Genomic DNA, 19,795 nt, shown 5'->3' with positions numbered 1-19,795 from the left:
ATCTGAGAGTTAAATAGCACTGGTCTTTTGAAATATAATCAGCATGAATTTGCAATGATTCGTTGTCAATGTTGTTTAGTCTGGTTTTATTTCTAAAATAACTGTTTCAATAAGTCAGGGTGTTGTTCAAGTAAGAAATTTAAGGGCCTTATTAGGTTTTAAATGAAACTGTAAATCAGATATTTTGTTTAATTTTGAAAATGCTTAAATTTTGGGGGGGGAGATTTGGTTTTGTTTTGGCCATTGTCTTACTTCCTTAATAATTTTATTTTTTTGCAGAATTTGTTTCTGTCCATACCAGAATCCTTTAAAATTCCCTCATATCCAATTCAGAACTAGTCTGAAGATCAGGAAAAAGTATATTTTTTCATAAAATAAAATCCTTTTTTAGGGGAAAATTAATCTATCAAAGCAAATTTTGCTTTGAAGGATATTTTGTCAGTCAGCATTGCACCACTTGTGTGCCACTTTGTTCAGTCTGGATGTACACAAAGCTTCCTAGTTGCAATTGTTTTCCTATATCTAAATATTACAAAACAGGCTTTCTGTTGACTTCTTTTCAGCTTGTCGGCCTTTTCTGAAGTTATACCAGGCTATGCAACCAGTTTATACATCTGGAATATAGTAAGTTGTAAAGATTTCCCATTACGTTTGAATTTAGGGTTTAATTTTCATAACTGCAGAGGTACAAAATCTTTTGTGTTGCTGTTTAAAGTTTATTGTTGTTTGTTTTGTGGCTTTGTCTCTTTAAACCATCTATTTTATTCTTCTTTTCTCTCCTGTTGAGTAGTATAGGGTCAGAAAATCAAAACCGAATCTGCATTGCTATAGACCCTGCCCAGCTTTTGAAGGGTGATATTATGGTAAGCTAATTGTGTGGAATGAACATTTGTTAATGTACCGTTTAAATTACAGTCTCTGACGTGGTTTGTGTCCTTGTAAAAAAATCAGTTGAGGAAATGCTTGGAGATACTGCAAAATACGTTAATTCACTAGAAGGTTTTTAATTAACTAGAAGGTTTTTTAGGAGCCAAAACGATTGTTCTTGGCATTCCCATTTCATAGCATCACCAAGTCCAGTAAGGCCTGTATTGCTGTTTTCTTCGTAAAGATTACTTTGGGGAGTATTTGTAGCTTGACACTAAAATACGTTTGTCCTATAATTTGGCAGACAGTGTGAAAAATTGTAAAACTGTATGCTGTAAAGAAAATACCTAAGTAATTTTAAATTGTTTTGGGACTCGCAAAGGTGGGATATGCAACAAAAGCTTTCTGATTCTACAAGCACATGCAGTATTTAGAAAGCAATTCAAATGTCCTAACACAAATGCATTGCAGCACTATAATTTTAAATCTCTCTGCTTTCTTTTTTGATTGTCATGTACAGTTAAACCCAGAGAAAGCAAAGAGAGTTGCTGTGCCTTTCAAGTTGTTAAACTAAAACAACATGTGGAATGACTGGTGGGGGGAAGCATTGTCAGAAAGTATTCCTGGTCTATTGCTAATAGGTTTCACAATGGTTTTTTGTTTTATTTACTACTTTTGAGAAATGTTGGACCTAAATATAAGTAAGTCTGTCCTGGTTCCAGCCAGGACATGGTTAATTTTTGCAGTAGCCTGGAGGGGCATGGCTAGGTTATTCTGTACCACCTCACTTCATTTTCTGGGGAGCGGAGAAGGGCTCCCTTCTCTGTTGAGGGGGTGAGTGAGCAATCCTGTGAATTGTTTGGGGTTTTTTTCTTGTCAGTAGTATTGTTGCTGATACTGTTTGTTTTCCTATCCCTTTGCTGTTTCCAGTAAAATATTTTTATCTCAACCTCTGATCTTTGTCTTTTGTGCCTCCAGTTCTTTTCTCCAGCCCTCCCCAGGAGGAGGGATTTGAGCCGTGTGTGGTTTGGAGTGTTTCACTAGGAGTACTGAAGTGGAGAGTACCATTCCTAAAACACCACAGGGTCCTTAGTATCAGATTCATTTTTTCATCTTCCCTCCCCCATTCAGTTTGGAATATTGTTCTTTCTTTCTTTCACTGAAAAATGGAGAAATAATTTTTAAATACACTTTCATAAATTGGCTTACTGTGGAGGTTTTGGACAATTTCAGATTCAAACTTATTGGTGGACTGTTGGTGCCTAAGGAAGTGAAATATATCCCAACAAAAATTAGTCTGAGATCAATTCAGTATCTCTCAAATGAGTTTCTTAGAATGAAAAAAGGGCATATAGCTTTTCAGTAGTGCTTGCATCATTTCAAAAGAATCATCTTCATTTATTACATACTAATATTTGAGATAATTCTGAGGAAGTAACTGTCTTTTTCAGCATAGTAATATTTCCTAAACACAAAGGCTCCACTTCAGTTTTGAATATTTTTTTATTATGTCTAAGTAAAAGCATCAGTGGTATCAGGCAAAAATAATAATTGCTAGGATGCTTCACCTCCAGTTCCAAAAGGTTTAACTACTTGAAGTGCATGGCTTAATAGAAAAAAAAAAAAAAAAAGGAAAAAAAATATCCTTGCTTTAGGGAATTTAATGCCATGTGAGTAGCATTTGGTGAAACAGCGCGGCTGTTGAAAAGCTGCACTGACATCTGTAAATGTGTACAGGTGTTTTCCAGCATATTATAGTGGCTTGCATTCATTCTGGATTATGGTATCAGAAGGTAGTGGAGTCCGAATTCAAAATTACACTTAGACTTCACTGAAAGCTTACAATTATGTACTGATCACTGAAAGATATTTTCAGTATCTGGGTATAGAGGTGCAATATTACTGGTTGGAAGAGAGGCCAGATTTTCATAAACAGTTAATTTTGAGCTATACTAAGTTAATTTTAATCTATAATTAAGTTTAAGTTAATCTAAGTTAAAATTATCCAAGGCTGCTAATTCGAATTAGAAACTAGAAACAAGGAGGAACTCTTTCTCTGATTCAGCATTTTTATGAACACAGTTGCGCAAAAGACAGTACATTCTCAGTAAATCCAGCAACTGTGCAAAGCCAACCCTTGACAAGCTGAAGCATAAAATGTACTGTTCAGGTATTTAGTCTTCTGTATCTTTAGAACTCTCATATGTGATCCCCATTTAAAAATAATGTGATTGTTTGAACAACTAAATAAGTTGAAGTTGTAATTTAAAAATTAAATTTTGGAGGAATGTATATAACCTTAAAGAAGCTCTTTTCAAGTTTTTTTTTGCTCACATCATATGATTAAATGGAATTATCACAGTTACTTTCACACCAGTTCTACATTTTGGAGGTTAGTTCTAAAATGCCTCTCACCAGGGTTCTCTTAATTCCATTTCTGTTTTTCACTTCTAGGCAAACTTTCAGTTTTCATCCTTTTTGATGATGTTTTGCGTTTACATAGAGTTTATCAGTATAGTGGAGAATGAGCATTTATTTATTCTTGAATCAAGCAGTCAAACTTACTCTTATCTTATATTTTGGTAATTTAAGTAGTGAAGTGACGGTGGGAGTTGTGTTGGACTAAAAGGAAATAGGTTCCTTCAATAGGGCAGGGATCATAATGTTCACAGTGTACACGATGGTTTTTTTTGGTGCATATAAAGCACTGTCTAAAACGAGAAGCAAGTACTGTTTTATCTGGTGTTGGCAATATGCTGTAGGGGATGCTCTTTAAAAAAAAAAAAAACCAACAAAAAAAAACCCCAACAAAAAAACAACCAACTTCCTCACTTACAGATACAGGAATGATTACTTGCATAGAGAATCTCCCAACCCTTACAAAGGATTAGGAAGATGTAATTTGCTTAGAGAATACCATAAACCATCTCTGGTATATGGGCTGAAACATGTCAGAAGTTGTCCTATGTGCCATGTATATGCTCAGTGCTGATTAACTTCTGGAATTTGAGACATCATGGCGTTACTATATGAAGGTCAGAGAACAACAGCTTGTGTTAGACTTTCTAAAATCCTGTAGTGAGAAGAATTTCTTAACTATGTTTTAATCCCAACTTTAGAATTATCTCTCTTAAACTCCTTCCTATTTTCTATATAGAACACTTTTCTTAGTCTGTCTTTAGTAAAAGTGATTTTTGTTGTCTTTTAATGCATTTCATGAATATCTGCTTTATCATAAAGACCTGATACCATCAGGATAATATAATAAAATGTTCAGCCCTGTGACTAAGATTACCAAAATCTTTATGTATTGCTCTAAGAATGCTGGGTGGCTTTGTATAACAATTGATTCAGAGAATTAGTTGGTAAAATATCCAGAGATTTAGTCTTAGAAGGTGGTGTTAGAGAATATTGTCTTCACTTTTACTTGCTGAAATTGATATTTTTGAGCTAGATATTGAACTAGATATTTTTATAGAGCTTTGTGTTCTAAGTAAGATATCAAAACTGCTACCAACTTCCTGCAGTAACATAAAACAAAATACTGTCATCACTAGAGTACGTTTTTTTAAAAGGCCTAAAATAGATGTAATCAGCTTGCAGGCTTGCTTCTAAAAATTCCTCATACTCTTCAGTTATTTTGAAATGGGTGTACTGAAATTCAGTAATTTGGTACTGTGAAGGAGTCTGGATACAGGTCAGCATTTCAATATTGTACTGCCAGGTATTGTGTTTCTGAAACATAACCTACTGATCAGTGACTGATAGTGATGAAAACAGTGATTATTATTTCTTATACATCTAGAAATATCCTGCCTTGGGCCTGTGTAATTTTAAAGGATTGAATGATGCATACCCTTTTTGATTCAACATCAGAGGTGTCTACAGTAAATTGCATTGTGGCTGCTTTAATTAGCAACTCATGCATACACACTTGTTTGTTCAGATTTGTAAGAAAATACCTCCTGACATGTTTCTTTTTCTTTCCAGGTGAAGTGTTATCACAAAAAATACCGTTCAGCTACTCGTGATGTGATTTTTCGCCTTCAGTTTCACACTGGAGCTATCCAAGGACGTGGCCTGGTGTTTGGCAAAGAAGACTTGGACAATGCCAACAAAGGTACTTGTCTTCTGTAGTTGGTTGGGTGTGGATGTGGGTGGGGGTGCGGATGTGTACCTGTGCATGCGATAACCATCTTCAGCACACATTTTCAAAAGGATTATTGTTTGGGGTTTTTTTCCCCTTCCTTATTTTTAGGGAGACTGCTTTGTGTTAGTTAACTTATAGTTAACTTACAGCAGGTAACACAAGTAAATACAAAACAACACAAGTAGGTAAAGAAAAGCTCTTCAAGTGAGTCAACTTGTCAAAATACTCAGATACTCCTACATAGTCCTTATCACCTTCTCTTACATTTTAAAAATAATAGATCTTTGTTTAAATGATGACACTGCTGGTCACCATTGAAGGAAATAAGATGATGAAAAAAGTCTGGTGCTGTGTTTGTGACATAGTCTTCTTGAGTTTGGAGATCTTATGATATGCTTCAGAATATCCAAAAATGGAGATAAAGTTTTTAGACACACTTGAAAATTTTCCAAAATTATAACTTCAGTTTTATTTTTATGTTTATGTGCAGGACTGTGACTCTCTCACCCTTACTAGCAAGCTAAAATCAAGCATATTGTCCCACATTCAACATATGGCTACAGAGAAGTTTTGTGATCAAGTATTGCAGTTCAGCCAATATAGGAACAATTTTAATTTTCATGGGTGTGTTCTTAAAAGCAAAACTCAGCCATGTCGGTCTAGAGAGAGGATTAGGAACTGTGCCTATTTTCTGCTTTTGACTGTTCTTTAAAGTAAAGAAAACTCCAGCTGGCACTTTTGTGGTCTTTTCTGGAGAATATGTAACAACACAAAGAATGTGATTTTTAAGAGCAAATCACTAAACTGCAAGTGAGAAGGGAAGAGTGATGAGGGTATGTATATAGATAGCTATAGATAATCCTGATTTCTGAGTGCTCTGGAACTGCCTTCCTGCGAGACAGCCTGCTGAAATCCTATCCTTTGTTTTCAGATGACCGTTTCCCTGATTACTGCAAAGTGGAACTAGTGTTTTCAGAAACTCCAGAAAAAATTCAAGGTGAGTATACAGAACTAAAAATAGGCTTAGTTTGAAAATAAATAATACTGCAATATGAATTTTAAAAAAAATTCTAAATCTCTTTTAGGAAATCTGAAATTTTATTTTGTCTTTAAAATATGCAATACAGTTACTGGTTTAAATTTGAAAAATTTAATGAAGACTCTGCATTTACATCAGGCTAGGAATTATCAGATTTTGTTTTAAAGCTATACAAGAACAGTTGCTGACAAGTAGTAGAAAACATTAGTGTATCTGTATAAAATATTGATAGAATAGGTGGCTTGGCCTGACATAAGTGATAGGAATGGCCTATCTCATAACCTTTTTTGGATGCTGTCACAACTGATTATGTTTGCAGTATTGAAGTTTGTACTGTCTTCAGTTTAGCATAAAGAGATACAGCTATAGTTTTCTTGGAAATGCTTGTCCTTTGTAGTTGACTTATAGGATATGTTCTGTATGCTTCCAGAATTCTATTATAATATGTCTGAGATTATTTGATAATTATGACCTGCAGTAAGAACTTAAGATCATGCTTTATATTGCAGTTTAATTCTGTTAATGAATGTGTTCTTAGTCATTTTATGACGTTCCAAAAAGTATGGATTCTGCCTGAGACTGAATGAAAACCAAATACTCTTAGCTGTATGTTTTATACATATTCCCATTCAGTGTCCTTGAATTGCATATTTTCCTTTTTTTTTTTCCCCCACACTAGTTTAATAATTTAGAAACTTATGGCAACAGCCAGTAAGAAGTTGGATTCTGTCCAAATGAACACAAAGGTCTCACTTAGCCTGTTGGAAAGACATGTAAGAAAAACAGTTTTATAAATGAATTTGTCTAACTTGTTCTAAACGTTTCTGGATAGTAAATGCTTGAAGAGAGGCCAGCTGACGTGTTTAAAAAAGGACCAAAATTTTTTCAAGTTTCCCTTCCTTAGATGGCAAATGGGAAATGTGGTCTTTTTAGTAGGCTTCAAGTTGTTGGAAAGTAATGTGCTAAGTAACTGGATATTTGTGTTCAGTTTCTGTTGAAGGGACTAACTGGTTAGGAAGAAGAGCTCACCTTGAAATATTTATTTACAATTTCTGCAAAATGACTTTTCCACATCTGGAAGTATTACAGAATTATAGAATAACTAACAGAGTATCTCTAGTCCATCCTTCTGCTGAAAGCAGGCTCATTTGTGAGATTGGGCCGGGTTGCCCAGAGCTTTGTCCAGTCAAATCGTGACAACCTTCAAGGATGGAAATATCACAGCCTGAATGGGTTCCAATGTCCAACTCTCCTAACAGTGGATTTAGTTTTCCTTATATTGACTCTGAACTTACCTACATTCAAATTTTACCTGTTCCTTTTTGTCCTTCTGCCTTGCTTCCATCTGGCTCTGTCTCCTCCATGGCCTTTCAGGGTCTGCTCTCAGGTCCCTGTGTCGTGGTTTTGCCCAGCCGGCCAGCCCCTGGGGCTGAGAATGGTTTTGTCCAGGTGAATTTCTGCACAAGAAGCCAATTAAAACTCTCAGTAACGCCTTTGCTAATGACATATTTAAGGAAATGGAAGAGAAGGGGATTGTGCAGTTGAAATTAGGGGCAGCAGCCATGTAGGAGAGAGGCGGCGGGCCCGAGCAGGGCCAGGACCCCTCCTCCCCCAGCCCTGGGCAGGGAGCAGGTGTAGCACTGAAACTCCCCCTTCTCTCTTGTAAGAGAGTGAAGAAAAAAAAACTTGAGAAGGCTGACTACTTGGACAAAAAAGCTGCAGAAGGAATTCCAGCAAAGAGTGTTCAAGGTCAAAGCTGGCAGCTGCAGGAGAAAGAAGAACAGTGCGAAAGGGAGCTGTTTCTCCCCCCTTTTGCTCTCTCCCTTCAGCAGGGAAAAGACTGAAGAGTAGTCCCTGCCACCTGTAAAAGTTTGTTGGGGTGCAAAAACCTCCGTGTTGCTCGTGGAAGAGCCTACACTAGAATAAGTTGCTTGAGAAAGCCGAGACTTCACGAGAAGGACTGAAATGAGGCAAAGTTCTGTTGAAAATTTATAACCCTGAGGAGAATGAGAGCCTTACACCGGAGCAGAAAACGGCTTGGGTAAGGATGTTGGGATCCATGCGTGGGATCCGTGCTAGACCCATGCTAGAGAAGTCTATCAAGGAATGTTCTCCCATGGGGAGGGACCTCCATAGGGAACAGGGGTGGACTCTTAAGCCATTATCCCCTGTGACTCCATGGAAGAAGATCCAAGTAAGCAAGTGTCCCCTTGCAAGCCCATGGAAGGAAAAACCTTCAGGACCTGGGTAACCCTAACCTCCAGTTTTAGCCCAGGAGGGGGGTAGGCCCAGTCCTGGAGGCCGACAGAGAGAAGGAAAAAGAATTCCAGCTGCGACGAGAGTGCTGCAGAGTTACTGGAGAGAAAGCCGGAACTGCGAGAATGGAGAAAAGGACTACTTCTCCTCCTTGGACTGATATGAAAGGGGAGAGGAGTATTTCTGTAAATACTTAGTACTTTTGCTTAAGTAGAATTGTTATAGATGTAATTCTTTAGTAGTTTTTATTTTGCTAATAATAAATGCTCATACTATTTTCCCCAAAATTCAATCTCTTTTGTCTGCATAAACCTTCTCGCAACTAATAGTAATTGTGTGGGGGGTGTGAAAGCAAATTGACCCAGAGCAAAACCACGACACCCTGTCAAGACCATCTCATTTTCAGACTGAAGAAGCCCTGATTCCTCAGTCTTTCCTCACAGGGAGAGTCTTTCGTTCCTCACCACCCTGGTCATGCTCCCCTGAACTTGCTTCGCTTTATTCATAGATTTCTTGTATTCTGTAGCTTGAAAGTGGACATGGTATTCTAGAACATAACTGACTGTGATATAGTTTTAAAGAAAGAATGAGGTTGCCAAGAATATAAGACCCCTAACTGTTTAGTAATAAATTTCATTAATCTGCCTTGTGACAAATGTCATCACAGAAACATTCTACAGACTACTTTTTCCAGCTTGTATGTAAAAGTACAGGATCATAATATTCTTGTCCTTCTAATTTTGACTATCTTTGTTTTAAAAGTCACAGCATGTGCATAGCACTGTTGCCTCGCTTCTGCAGATACAGCGAATGAGTTGATAACTGAGAATTTCTTTGTTCCCTTATCTAGATAGAGGTGAAAAGACAGAAAGCCTGTTTGATTTCCATCAGTATCAAAGCCAAGTTCAAGATCATGAGTTCTTGATGCCTGTGTTTTGCTTTTGAATCATTGTGACCACACCTAAATTCCTCACTGTATCCATTTAAAATCTGAATATTATTTTATGCTTTGTTATGGGCACAAAAATATGAGTTACTGCTGAAAATTACAGGAATATTTCACAAAGCACACTTTAAACCAGCAAAACATGTTCAAGGCAAGCTGCCCAGTCTCAGGTTCTGCAGAACTGACACCTTGGGGGAACTGAAAAGGACACAGAGTCACAGTTTTCAGCTCTCCCTATTCGTCTTTAATGATAAGTTGCCTAATATCAAAATAATAACCTGTAAAAAACCCCCCAAATTTTATAAACCATCTTTTTAGTACCATCTCTTTATAGACACTTGTGGTTTCCTTCTCTCTTTGTTTTATTGTGTACAACTGGGTGGGTCATCTGTGTTAGTTGTGTTTAGGGGTTGATCCAAATTATCAGACTACATCACAGTCAAGAAGCTCAAGATAAAATTCTCTGCTTGAACCGTAAATTAAACTTTTTTTGAACTGTTATATTTAACCTTTCTTCCCCTATTGCTGCTTCTTACATTTGAGAATAGGATATTGCCGTTTCGGGAGCAAACTCATGTCAGAAGGCTATGTGACTATGATAATTTTGGATCTCCATTGTATGTTTATTTTTCAGGATGTGAACACCTTCAGAATGATCATGGAGTAATAGTTGATTACAATACCTCAGACCCACTAATACGCTGGGATTCCTATGAAAATATGAGCCCTGATGGGGAAGGTGAGTATTTGGTCACATGAGACCAAAGGAAAACCTTTTGCAACTGTTCTAGAGTGGAAGGAGAAGAGAGATCTCATTTGCTTGAAGCTAATGCCACTTTACTGATGTGTTAAGTAGCTGACTATCTCCCCTGTTTGGCGTTAGTGGCTCTAATTTAGGAAAGAAAGCAGTAGTCATAAGAGAGATTCTTGTTAATGCATGGAATTAGACTGAGATACAGGTTACTTTATTACTTGTAAATTTGCCTGAAGACTTTTTTTTTGTTCTAAAGTTTGTAGTTGGAATCTTAACATAGAATTTTAAGAATGGCAAAATGATAAGGTGAGTTTCTAGCTTTTGCTTACTATGTTATCTGGAGTTTTGCAGAAGGTGCACTAGACTGTTGTGGATAAACAAACAACAAAGGATGTGCCTATTTGCATATCACCCCTTTAAATTTACCTGTTTCCAAATTGCCCTTTTATTTCTTAGATTTTTTTTTTTCTCTCTTATCTGCTGGCACGTGTAGAAGATGAAAAGCTCTAGTAGCTGCCTTCAGATTCTGACTCCAGTGTGGATGATTTTCGGATGTTTTGCTTGAGTGAATGCCATGCTTTTAATGGATATAGTTTTTGTGTAAGGACTCAGAATGTCACACCTGTGTCTGCAAACTTCAGCACATGCACAAGTCTTACATTGTTGGAAGTAAAAACATGAGAAAAGGTATTGAACGAATGCCAAAGTTTGTGTTTTTACAACTTTCCTGTTATGAAATGAGAGACAAATCTAGGATGCTTAATTAGCTGATCTCTAGGCTGTTTCAGTCGGTTTTTATAATCTGAATTCAGCCTTGAACATCTGATGACCACATCAGTGAGGGTTTTAGGGACAGTCATACTTGTGGCTTGACTTTTTTTTCACTGCCTCGCTCTTGTTCAGGAGCATTTCCTAATGCACAGCAGACTCTAATCTGCAGAAAACTAGGGGAATACAGGGAGTGTAAAGAGAACAGTCACTTGGTGCTGTTACATGGGGCAGGTAGAGCACTCCGTAGGGAGTCATCTGAGCTTTTATAGTTGGAAAAGACTGTGTAGTGCAGAATGAGTAACATCACAGGGAGTGAATCTTGCCTGGAGATGATGTCTTAATTTCTACCCAGGATGTTTTCATATCATTTGTGATTCCTTTCCCTCCCTCCACCTGCCATCCTTTTCCCTTTCTTTTGTATATACCTAGCCCTCAGCAAGCAATGCATTGATATAAAATATATTTTAATTGCTGAGATTGATTTGCTAGATGGATTTGGCTTTCCTATCCTCATGCGTTACATTGTAGGTAACTACGTCAGTACAGAGAACTGAAAGCAGAGGTGAATGTGCAGGCAGCACTCTGTGGGAAGATACAGAACTGTATGCTGCTCATGTCTTCTAGAAGAGTTATCAGAGAAAATTCACAAGTACTATTAGCTTGTTTGCCTGTTGTTCAGAAGTCATGTGCCATTAAAGGCTTTTATATCTAATTTGTATGCATGATATATTTCTAATTACGTGAGATAGAACAGAAATATGTTTTAGCAGAGATATTGAGTTCATTGTGCATCTGCAAAGAAATCACTGGAATTGAGCTAGAAAATACACCATAAGAATATGAGATGTATCCAGTTAGTCTCTTCTCAAGTAAACATTTAGGAAGCAGGCTGTTGCCCTCTGATATTCAACAATGGAATTGCAGGCAGAGCATTTGGCTCTGCATAAGCTGGGCAGAAGAACCTGAGGGGCTAAAGCACATAGGAGTCAACTATATTTTTCTCTTAAGGATGAGGTCTGTTCTTAGCACAAATTTAAACTTAGTCTGATGCTTGAGGTAAATCCAGTGCAGTTAAGTCATCCTTTATGTAAGATTTCTAAACACCGCGTCAGGCTTCTCTTTATGGTTTGTGCAGATGTTCAGTATCTTGCTTGTACATTAAAAAGGTGTATTGAGTCCTAGTTTTCACTACAGGTGAGAGACCACTAAGAGAAGAGGCTGAATTCACATTCAGAAAGTGATCTAAGTTAAAAGCCTTCGAATCTGAAGCCTTTAGCAACAATCCTGAAGGCTGAGAGAGAATCTTTTCTGTACTTCAGAAAAGATTAAGGTGCAAGATATGGTGCATTTGAAAGAGCATAATAGTGGTGGTATGTTTAAGGATCAGAGAAGTCTCATACAGAGTGCCTGTCCTGTTTCAGATCTCCTTCACATGAAGTTAAACTCCTAGCTTTATGTAGGAACTGGTTTTCATGGTTTTACCTGGACCTGTTTTCCCACCAAATTTCAGTAGGAATAGTATGAGATGTTACTATGACAGATGATTCCTATATTACAGTTATACTCCTTTTTGTTAATTTAAAAAATGTAGGTCTGTGAAATTTCTTACCAAAGTGGTCGGGAAGGCTACAACGGAGCCTTGTAAAGCGAGTAGGATTTGCTTTGTAGGTATATTGTGTGTGGAATAGCTATTTCCAAGCTGATGCGTTTAAATAGAAAATTTAGAAGTGAACAAGAAAGCAGTATGTGCCTTTTGAAATCATAGAACTATTTGGGCTTATTACCAAGAAAAAAAAAAAAAAAAAAGACAAAAAGATATGATAAAAGAAAAGTGTTCCCAAAATCTCTTGGTTTGCTGGCATGATACAGTATTACAGACAGACGTAGTTGCCTTTAAATGATCTTGAACCCTTTGTTAATAAGGTTGTGTACATGTGTTGAATATAGCCAGGCTATGGACAGTTTGCTGTCTGAAATTTAGTTCTTTATCCTTCCTTCTTACTATTCTTAAGGAATTCTGACAGTTGGAAAGCATTAAATAATTTGTGTTTTCTCTCATAAATACTGTTTCTTTTCAGATCCCTTGGGAAGTGGTCCTACATAACAGGCTGAAAATTATATTAAGTTTCTAATTCTCAATTTGTATCAGATTTCCTCCTCCTTGACAGAGACTTTCGTGACACTGATTTAAAAGTATGCAGTCATGCGTAGGATTTGGAATCACAAAAATTGAGTCTTCCTACTGTCATGTAAAGTCTAATATAATTGCCATTCCTTTTCCTGTGGTTTTGAAGTCAGGAAGGATTTTGTGGTAGGAAGGAACAGAAATTGCTTTTGATTTTGCTGCGTACTCTTATTTTATTCTTTAAAACATCACTTTACCATACAGTAGATGCATATGGATTTACAGAAGGTTGCTCATTTGCTTCAAAATAGCAAGCTGACCACAAAGATACAATACCTGTAGCCACACATGTGTAGTGTCTTCTAATACCAAAATCTCCATTACCAGATGACAAATAATTTTGAAAAAAGCTTTCCCTCAGCTAGGGGGATGAGGTAAATGGTAAAGGTTTTTCTCTTTTGTTGAGGGTTCTTTTTAGTTCTCAGTGATAATTTGCAGCATTATTTGCATAGTGTGTAAGAGATACTGTTGTTAAACACTTCCCTCCTGCCGAAAGTGCAAGTTTTCTTTTGGAAGGTGGAAACCATCAGTTTGTGCAGCGCCCACCGGTGGATCCTGGTAGAAGCCTGTGCTCTGAGGTGTTCTAAAAATAAAATCAGATTAAAAAAAAACATTAAAATAAAAAGATTTTAAAATAATGATTAAACATATTGCCAAAGAGCAGAAATTAATTTAAATGATTTAATTATATAACAGCAGTCATGGTAACATGCTAAAATTATTTTAGAGGGAGCATGCCATTTGTGTTTGCAGCATTCAGTTGGTTGATCTACAGGATTTATTTGTAAAGAAAACTGGTAAGCCCAAAGTTTACTGTTTGCCAAAATAGTGTTTGAATTCAGTGGATTGGCAGCAGAAATGCACCTGGTTCTTGTTCAGTGTTACATTTTAAAACATATTGCTTATTTTAACAACCACTAAATCCCTCTGCAGTCTTTTGTCTTCCAGCTCTACAATCTGTGGAAAGAAAAGGACATGTGAACTGTTAGAAATTGCTTAAAATTACAAGAGAATTACTTTTAGGTAATTTATAAGGCAGGAACTTAAATATCTTTCTCAACAAGAACTTGCTATTTATTTCCTAGCAATCTATGTTTGCTTGCTTAATGGTGTTTGATAATTAAAAAAGAAACAGCTTTGGCAACAAAAAGATGTTTTTAATTTAAGGCAAATAGGGTAGGCTGAGTGAATCCAAAGTCCTATATCTCAAGAATGTTGCTTTACAAATTCTCTAGCCTTCTGTAACTGTAATCAGCAACAATCAGTCAAAAATTGTCAATTATTTATAAACTGGTTTGTTCCTGCTCTTTTTCTTTTCATAAAGAATAGTATCTGAGAAGTGTCTCTGTAGGCAATAGCCAACATTCTGGTATGCACGCAGGTCATGTGATGAGATGGGATGTTTGACTTTTATTGAAATTTTCTTCTCCTCTTCAACCCAAAGTAAATAGCTATTCAGTAGGGAGGTGTCCTCACACGTAGTTAAACACTTGTATTTCCCAGAGGGCCCCTTCAGTATTGCAAAACTCAAGGGCTGAGGCAAAACTGCTTGGCTTTGGTACTTTAACAGGAATGCAGATGACTACCGAAGAAAACAGCAGCTTTGATGCCATTTCTGATGAGCGAAGCTGAAGGATAAATTGGTACTGAATAAATGGTAATTTCAGCTTGTAGTCACCAGCTGGCTGCAATATTCTTTGAGACAAAGAGACTTGATAGAAGGTAAGGATGAAAAGGTGGCCTCCAACAATTTCCCTCTATCTATTTGTCAGAGAAAATAGAGACACCTATTGAAGAAAGAAACATTTACACTGTAAAATGCTGCCACCTTGAAACAGTATCTGAAATGCCTTGGAGTGTCTGCCTTTAACTGATTTTTCTCTGAGGAAACTTAAGTCTTTATTTCTTGAAGCTCTGGATATTCCTTTTTTTTTTTTTTTAATAATGTAAAACTGGTTAGTCCACTTAATCATGAAGGTGACAATGAGTTGAAGAAAAAATAATATAAAATGGTTTCTTTTGTATGATAACAATATTGAATGCAAACACAGAATTACAAGGTTTCATTTCTAAGTGTGCAGCGATAGTCAATTCTTTTTCTTTTCCTCCATTAATACAGCATATAAGTTCATATAAGTTCACGCAGGTGTTTTCAAGATTGTGCTTGATAAGCTAAGATTGCTCTGGACTATATTTGCTCTGGACCTTTATTTTCACGTTTTGGGGATTTGGGATTTTTGGTTGTGTTTGGTGTGTTTTTTGTTTTGGTTTGGTTTTCTTTTTTTTTTTTTTTTTTTGGTCTTTTTGGGTTTTTTGTTGTTGTCTTGTTTTTGTTTTTTTTCCTTTTTTTGTTACCAAACAGAAAGTTATTGTAATATTTTGGATAGATTAGATAAGAAGCAACCGTTAAGTGCAGCCAGGGGCCAGACTTTCAAGGGATTTACTAATTTGAAGTGACCTTTTTGACTCTTCTTTTAAAAGAATATGTATTAAGGTATACTGAATACTTCTTTGAAAGTCTTGAGTTTTTGCTTAAGTGCTAAGCTGAGCTCCAGAACTTGGCCTGTCCAGTTATACTGAAAGCTGTTTTTTACCTTTTACCCAAACGTGTAAGTGACTGCTAAGGCAGTGTCTGAAGTGAGGAATTATGTGCATTTTACTTTGGGCCCTGGGACGCTGATTTTGCTAGGTACCATTTTTCAGTGGTGCTGAGTTTAAACTTAAATAAAAACAGAATCCCTCTGTCTAAGAGCCAGAGATGAACAGTTATACCTAACCTAAATAATGAAAGTCTTACGTTTGAAGAACAGAAGCAGAGTCTCCTAGGCATTTACCCTAGGGCCCTGTTTTTTGACATGTGCCTCTGACTACCTGTACTCCCGTTTCTGGGTACCCTTGCCTCCACACCCCCTAGTATCAATGTCTTTAACTGTGCACAGGTTTATTTGAAGCACAAGTTGCACCTGTCAATTACTTTCAAAGCTGCTGCAGAGCCAACTATTTGCTTTAAAAAAAGAAGTAGAAAAAGACAGTAGAAACTAGGAGGAAGGCAATATATATGACTGCATCTAGCATTATCTTAGGGATCATGTAATGCTGCTTTTTCAACCAACTCTGTCTTTGCCCAGGTTATATGGGTTGTTGAGTAGGCTTGCATTTACCTTTTAGCATGTGCTTGTTTCTTAGTCATGTCAACTACAATCTCTGGTTGTTAATACACTGATGTCCAAATCAATATCTTTTTCTATGTACAGATACCACAGTAGAAGCCTCTTTGCCAAACCTTACAACCTGCTTAATGGACCAGGTTGAATAAAAAGTTCTGAAAGGCAAACCTCTGCCACAGTTGCTTTCCTCCCCACACCTGCTTCCTGAACAACTTCTTTCTTGTGTAGGCAGTAAGGCATTCCACCTGGTTAGCTTCATTAGACAAGGAAAAATAACTTTCACAATGGTGTAGGTATTGGATATATTTTTTTACTGGATATATTCTAACACCTGAGTTGCTTGGGACTAAAGCATGGGAGATTAAAAGTGAACTGGAGGAAACAAACCAAAGTGCAAATTAGGATTTGGTGCTTGTTTGTTCTGTGACTTTCCTAAGACCAGAAAGAGAAGCATTTAAGTCCTGTCTCTGTCTGCACCAAAGCATGCATACACTGAACTGCCTTGCTACTGTGAGTGCTGAGTCCAGTAACGAAAGAAAATGTGAACAGAGGGCATAATCAGTCATGGTGTCGTTTGTACATGATGTTAGAGGTCATAAAATCATTGCATGTGCATCGCCTGTGAGTTATGATGCCGAATTAGTCAAATTGTCAAATGACAAATCCCTGGGAAGACTTACAAAACAAGAGACAGCATGAAATTGGTTGGAGTTTTCTTGGGGTTTTTTAGGCCACCCTGAAGCAATAGCAATCTTTTTTTTTTTTTTTTTCTAAATCCTGAAGTAATCGCATTGTTCTGCCCTTTAGCTGGTCTTTTAACATCATGTACCTTGCCTTTTTTGGCTAGATTTCTTTCCATTCACTCTTTCCGCTTGGTCCTGCTTCAGGATTTCAGCTAGCCACTGCACCACTCCCTTCATACAAAGACTGTTAATTTTGTGGTGTGATGTTCACCCTGTTCTGCCCATTGGCAAGCATGTTCTGTTGATTAGAAAGGCCTGATGAATTTCTGCTTACAGCTTGTGCAAAATGTGTTTTTTTGTTATGAAGGTGGCTTCTTATGAAGGTGGATCAGGTAGGCTTGGTCCTATTACACATGTTAGGAGGGCTCTTCCAGCTAATTTGGCATGCTGGGATTTATTTGGATTATCCTGTAACTGGCCGTTTTATTCAGTCTGGCACACTGGTTAATTAAGCATATATGCTAAGTTTCTGCCATTGAATATATACAGTAGATACTGATGAACTGAGAACTTTTCCTGGAAAGGTTTCTGCAGCAAACATCTTCTGCAAATAGTGGTTCTCTTTAGTGAACCATAGAGAGGGTTTTTCCCCCTTTGCATATGTTGTCAAGGTGGTGTTGGTACTTGCATAACCACTCAATATATGTGCTGGTGTTTTTTTTTCTTGACTTCAGAAAAGAGCATCATAAAATACTAGTCCTCCTGAGTCCCATAACTTTATGTTTCAGTGTCTCAGTTTTGAAGAGCTACCTGCTATATCCCACAGTCTGTACAGAGTAAAGCATACCCTAACCCTTTTACTAGTAAAATGTGGTTGAATAAATTCCTCCCAACCAGGAGATAATATTCTTTTAAATGACCAACAGCAGAATTTTAGCTGTACCAATAACAGTAGCAGCCTTTAGTGCAGTCAGCTCTAGTGCTTTATTAGTTTTTTAGTGGTACCTGGTAGTTGCAAGTGAAGCTTTGCTAAAGACACTACAGTTCTTATCCATGGATCGATCCCAGAAAGCCGTCCTGGGCATCTCTACTCCTGCTCCAGCAGTTTCACTTGTTAAGCATTAAATGCTCATCTGTAATTCCTTCTACTTAAGGCTGCAGTTCTTTGCAAAGATTTCCCTGGACATCAGAGAGTTTTGGATCAGACTGCTAAGGGGAAAGTGAGAGAGAGAGCAGACTTCAGGTCTGCTTGCTTATTGATCCTGCCTCCTCCAGATTCTGCTTTCAAACATAGACAGTATCTGAATATTGAAGGAGAGCAGCTTGTTCAAATTCCTTCCAGGCTGAATAGGAGGAGTCAAGTTCTAGTAAGCAGAGGCAAGTTTTTCTTTCAGAACCCAGGCCTCCTTCTAATTGTGGACACCTTCTCTCCAACTGTGAAAGTAAAAGTTGCATTATTACAGCTCTTTTATATTGTTTATATTCTCTCTGTTCTTGGAGTCCTTCACAGATAGAAGCATAAGCCATAATCTCTCTTGTTTCTGAGATGGCTCAGAGCAGTGAGCTGTCTCTCAAGTAGTACAGGCTAGATACTGTTTCTCTATCTTATTCTAGATCTTGGAGAATGTTTCCTAATCTGTTACCCATTTGATAGACTTGCTAAACTTCTGAAGCTCATCATAGGTTTCTGGTGTCAAGATATTTCATGTCTCCCTTTCAATAAATACACGTAAAATATTCTTTATATGAAGAACTTTTGTTTCTAAGTCATTTAGGTACAATATAAATACACGTAACTTATTATGTTAATATATGCTTGTACTGAGCATGTGTAGATCATCTTCAGGTGCTTTTTTTGAGAAAATGCTATAATTATCATCATATAAGCTTACTATGTATTGCATCTACTATTGCTGTAATACTTGAAAATAACTCACAAGTCTCTTGAGTCCCAGTGCAAAACTGTAAGTTCAGCTAGAAATTAGGAAATCAAAGAGCTCTGCTATCTGTGCCTTAACTTCCCTTTTCGATATGTGGACCTGTTTAGAAACACCTAAAGATCAGTTTATTGAAGGTGCCATAGAGTGGTGGAACAATTTTATTAATAATGGCAGTACATGTTCCATACTTAACAGAAAGAGTAAATTAATTATGTTGCCCATTTAGATGGCCCCTTTAAACCTTTTTATTTTCTACTGTGGTCCTGTACAGTTTTCAGCAACCATGTAGAGTCCATGACCATAACTAATTCTTGCTGAAAGCCTAGCAGTATAATAAGAGAAATGCCGCAATTCACCATGTTTGTGCTGTTCTAGCTGTAAGGAAGAATAATCATGAATTCTGAACGTCAGCATTTGGAGTATACACTTGGAAATTAATGAAATGTTCCTGAAGATGGGCTTTGGTTTTGGTACAAATGAAGGGAAATAGTTTCATGTAGTTCAGTGACTTTGAAATGCCTTAAACTTTGCTTAGTATTTTGTACTTGTGGCAATGTTTCTGTACCGTTGAGAGAAATATCTCTAATTAAAATTTTGGAGACAGACAAATAAAGTGAAACAAAGAACTTCATTATCAGCGTGCTGGGTGCATCAGACTTGTGACTGGGTCCGAGCACATCTGGAATGGGAAGGATGAGCCCTTTTAAGTTTCCTTGATTTACATAACCACTCCCTTGCTCCTCCCATGCCAAGCCCTGCTCCTTTTCTTCCTTAAAAGGTGATGAGGGAGCTGGCAGAAGAGCTCACCAAGCCGCTCTCCATCATTTACCAACAATCCTGGCTCACTGGGGAGGTCCCAGCTGATTGGAAGTTGGGGAATGACACGCTGATCCACCAAAAGGGCCAGAAGGAGGACCCGGGAAACTCCAGACCTGTCAGCCTGACCTCAGTGCCTGGCAAGGTTACAGAGCAGATCATCCTGAGTGCAATCACACAGCACCTACAGGATGGACAAGGGATCAGAACCAGCCAGCAAA

The 19,795-nt window shown here is 37.4% G+C and overlaps 1 protein-coding gene and 1 long non-coding RNA gene across 18 annotated transcripts in view; one reads left to right on the top strand and one right to left on the bottom strand.

The window, feature by feature from the left end:
* TNS3 (tensin 3) overlaps nucleotides 1–19,795 on the top strand; it is a 122,590-nt gene that overhangs the window by 91,275 nt on the left and 11,520 nt on the right. For all 17 annotated transcript variants that reach the window (XM_027904666.1, XM_027904677.1, XM_027904667.1 and 14 more), the window contains 5 exons: nucleotides 564–624; nucleotides 791–863; nucleotides 4,858–4,987; nucleotides 5,949–6,014; nucleotides 9,893–9,997. In XM_027904666.1, the coding sequence (XP_027760467.1) occupies nucleotides 564–624; nucleotides 791–863; nucleotides 4,858–4,987; nucleotides 5,949–6,014; nucleotides 9,893–9,997 (435 nt within the window). The remainder of the gene's footprint in view (nucleotides 1–563; nucleotides 625–790; nucleotides 864–4,857; nucleotides 4,988–5,948; nucleotides 6,015–9,892; nucleotides 9,998–19,795) is intronic.
* LOC114068507 overlaps nucleotides 13,465–19,795 on the bottom strand; it is a 15,659-nt gene continuing 9,328 nt past the window's right edge. The window contains exons 2-3 of the long non-coding RNA XR_003573611.1: nucleotides 13,833–13,925; nucleotides 13,465–13,551 (exon numbers count right to left, since the gene is read on the bottom strand). This is a non-coding gene — a long non-coding RNA (uncharacterized LOC114068507). The remainder of the gene's footprint in view (nucleotides 13,552–13,832; nucleotides 13,926–19,795) is intronic.

Source organism: Empidonax traillii, unplaced genomic scaffold (genome assembly GCF_003031625.1).
Source record: "Empidonax traillii isolate 1590-97213 ecotype Southwest subspecies unplaced genomic scaffold, ASM303162v1 scaffold1074:size191127, whole genome shotgun sequence".
NCBI lineage: Eukaryota > Metazoa > Chordata > Aves > Passeriformes > Tyrannidae > Empidonax > Empidonax traillii.
This window is presented reverse-complemented; position numbering and strand designations above follow the sequence as displayed.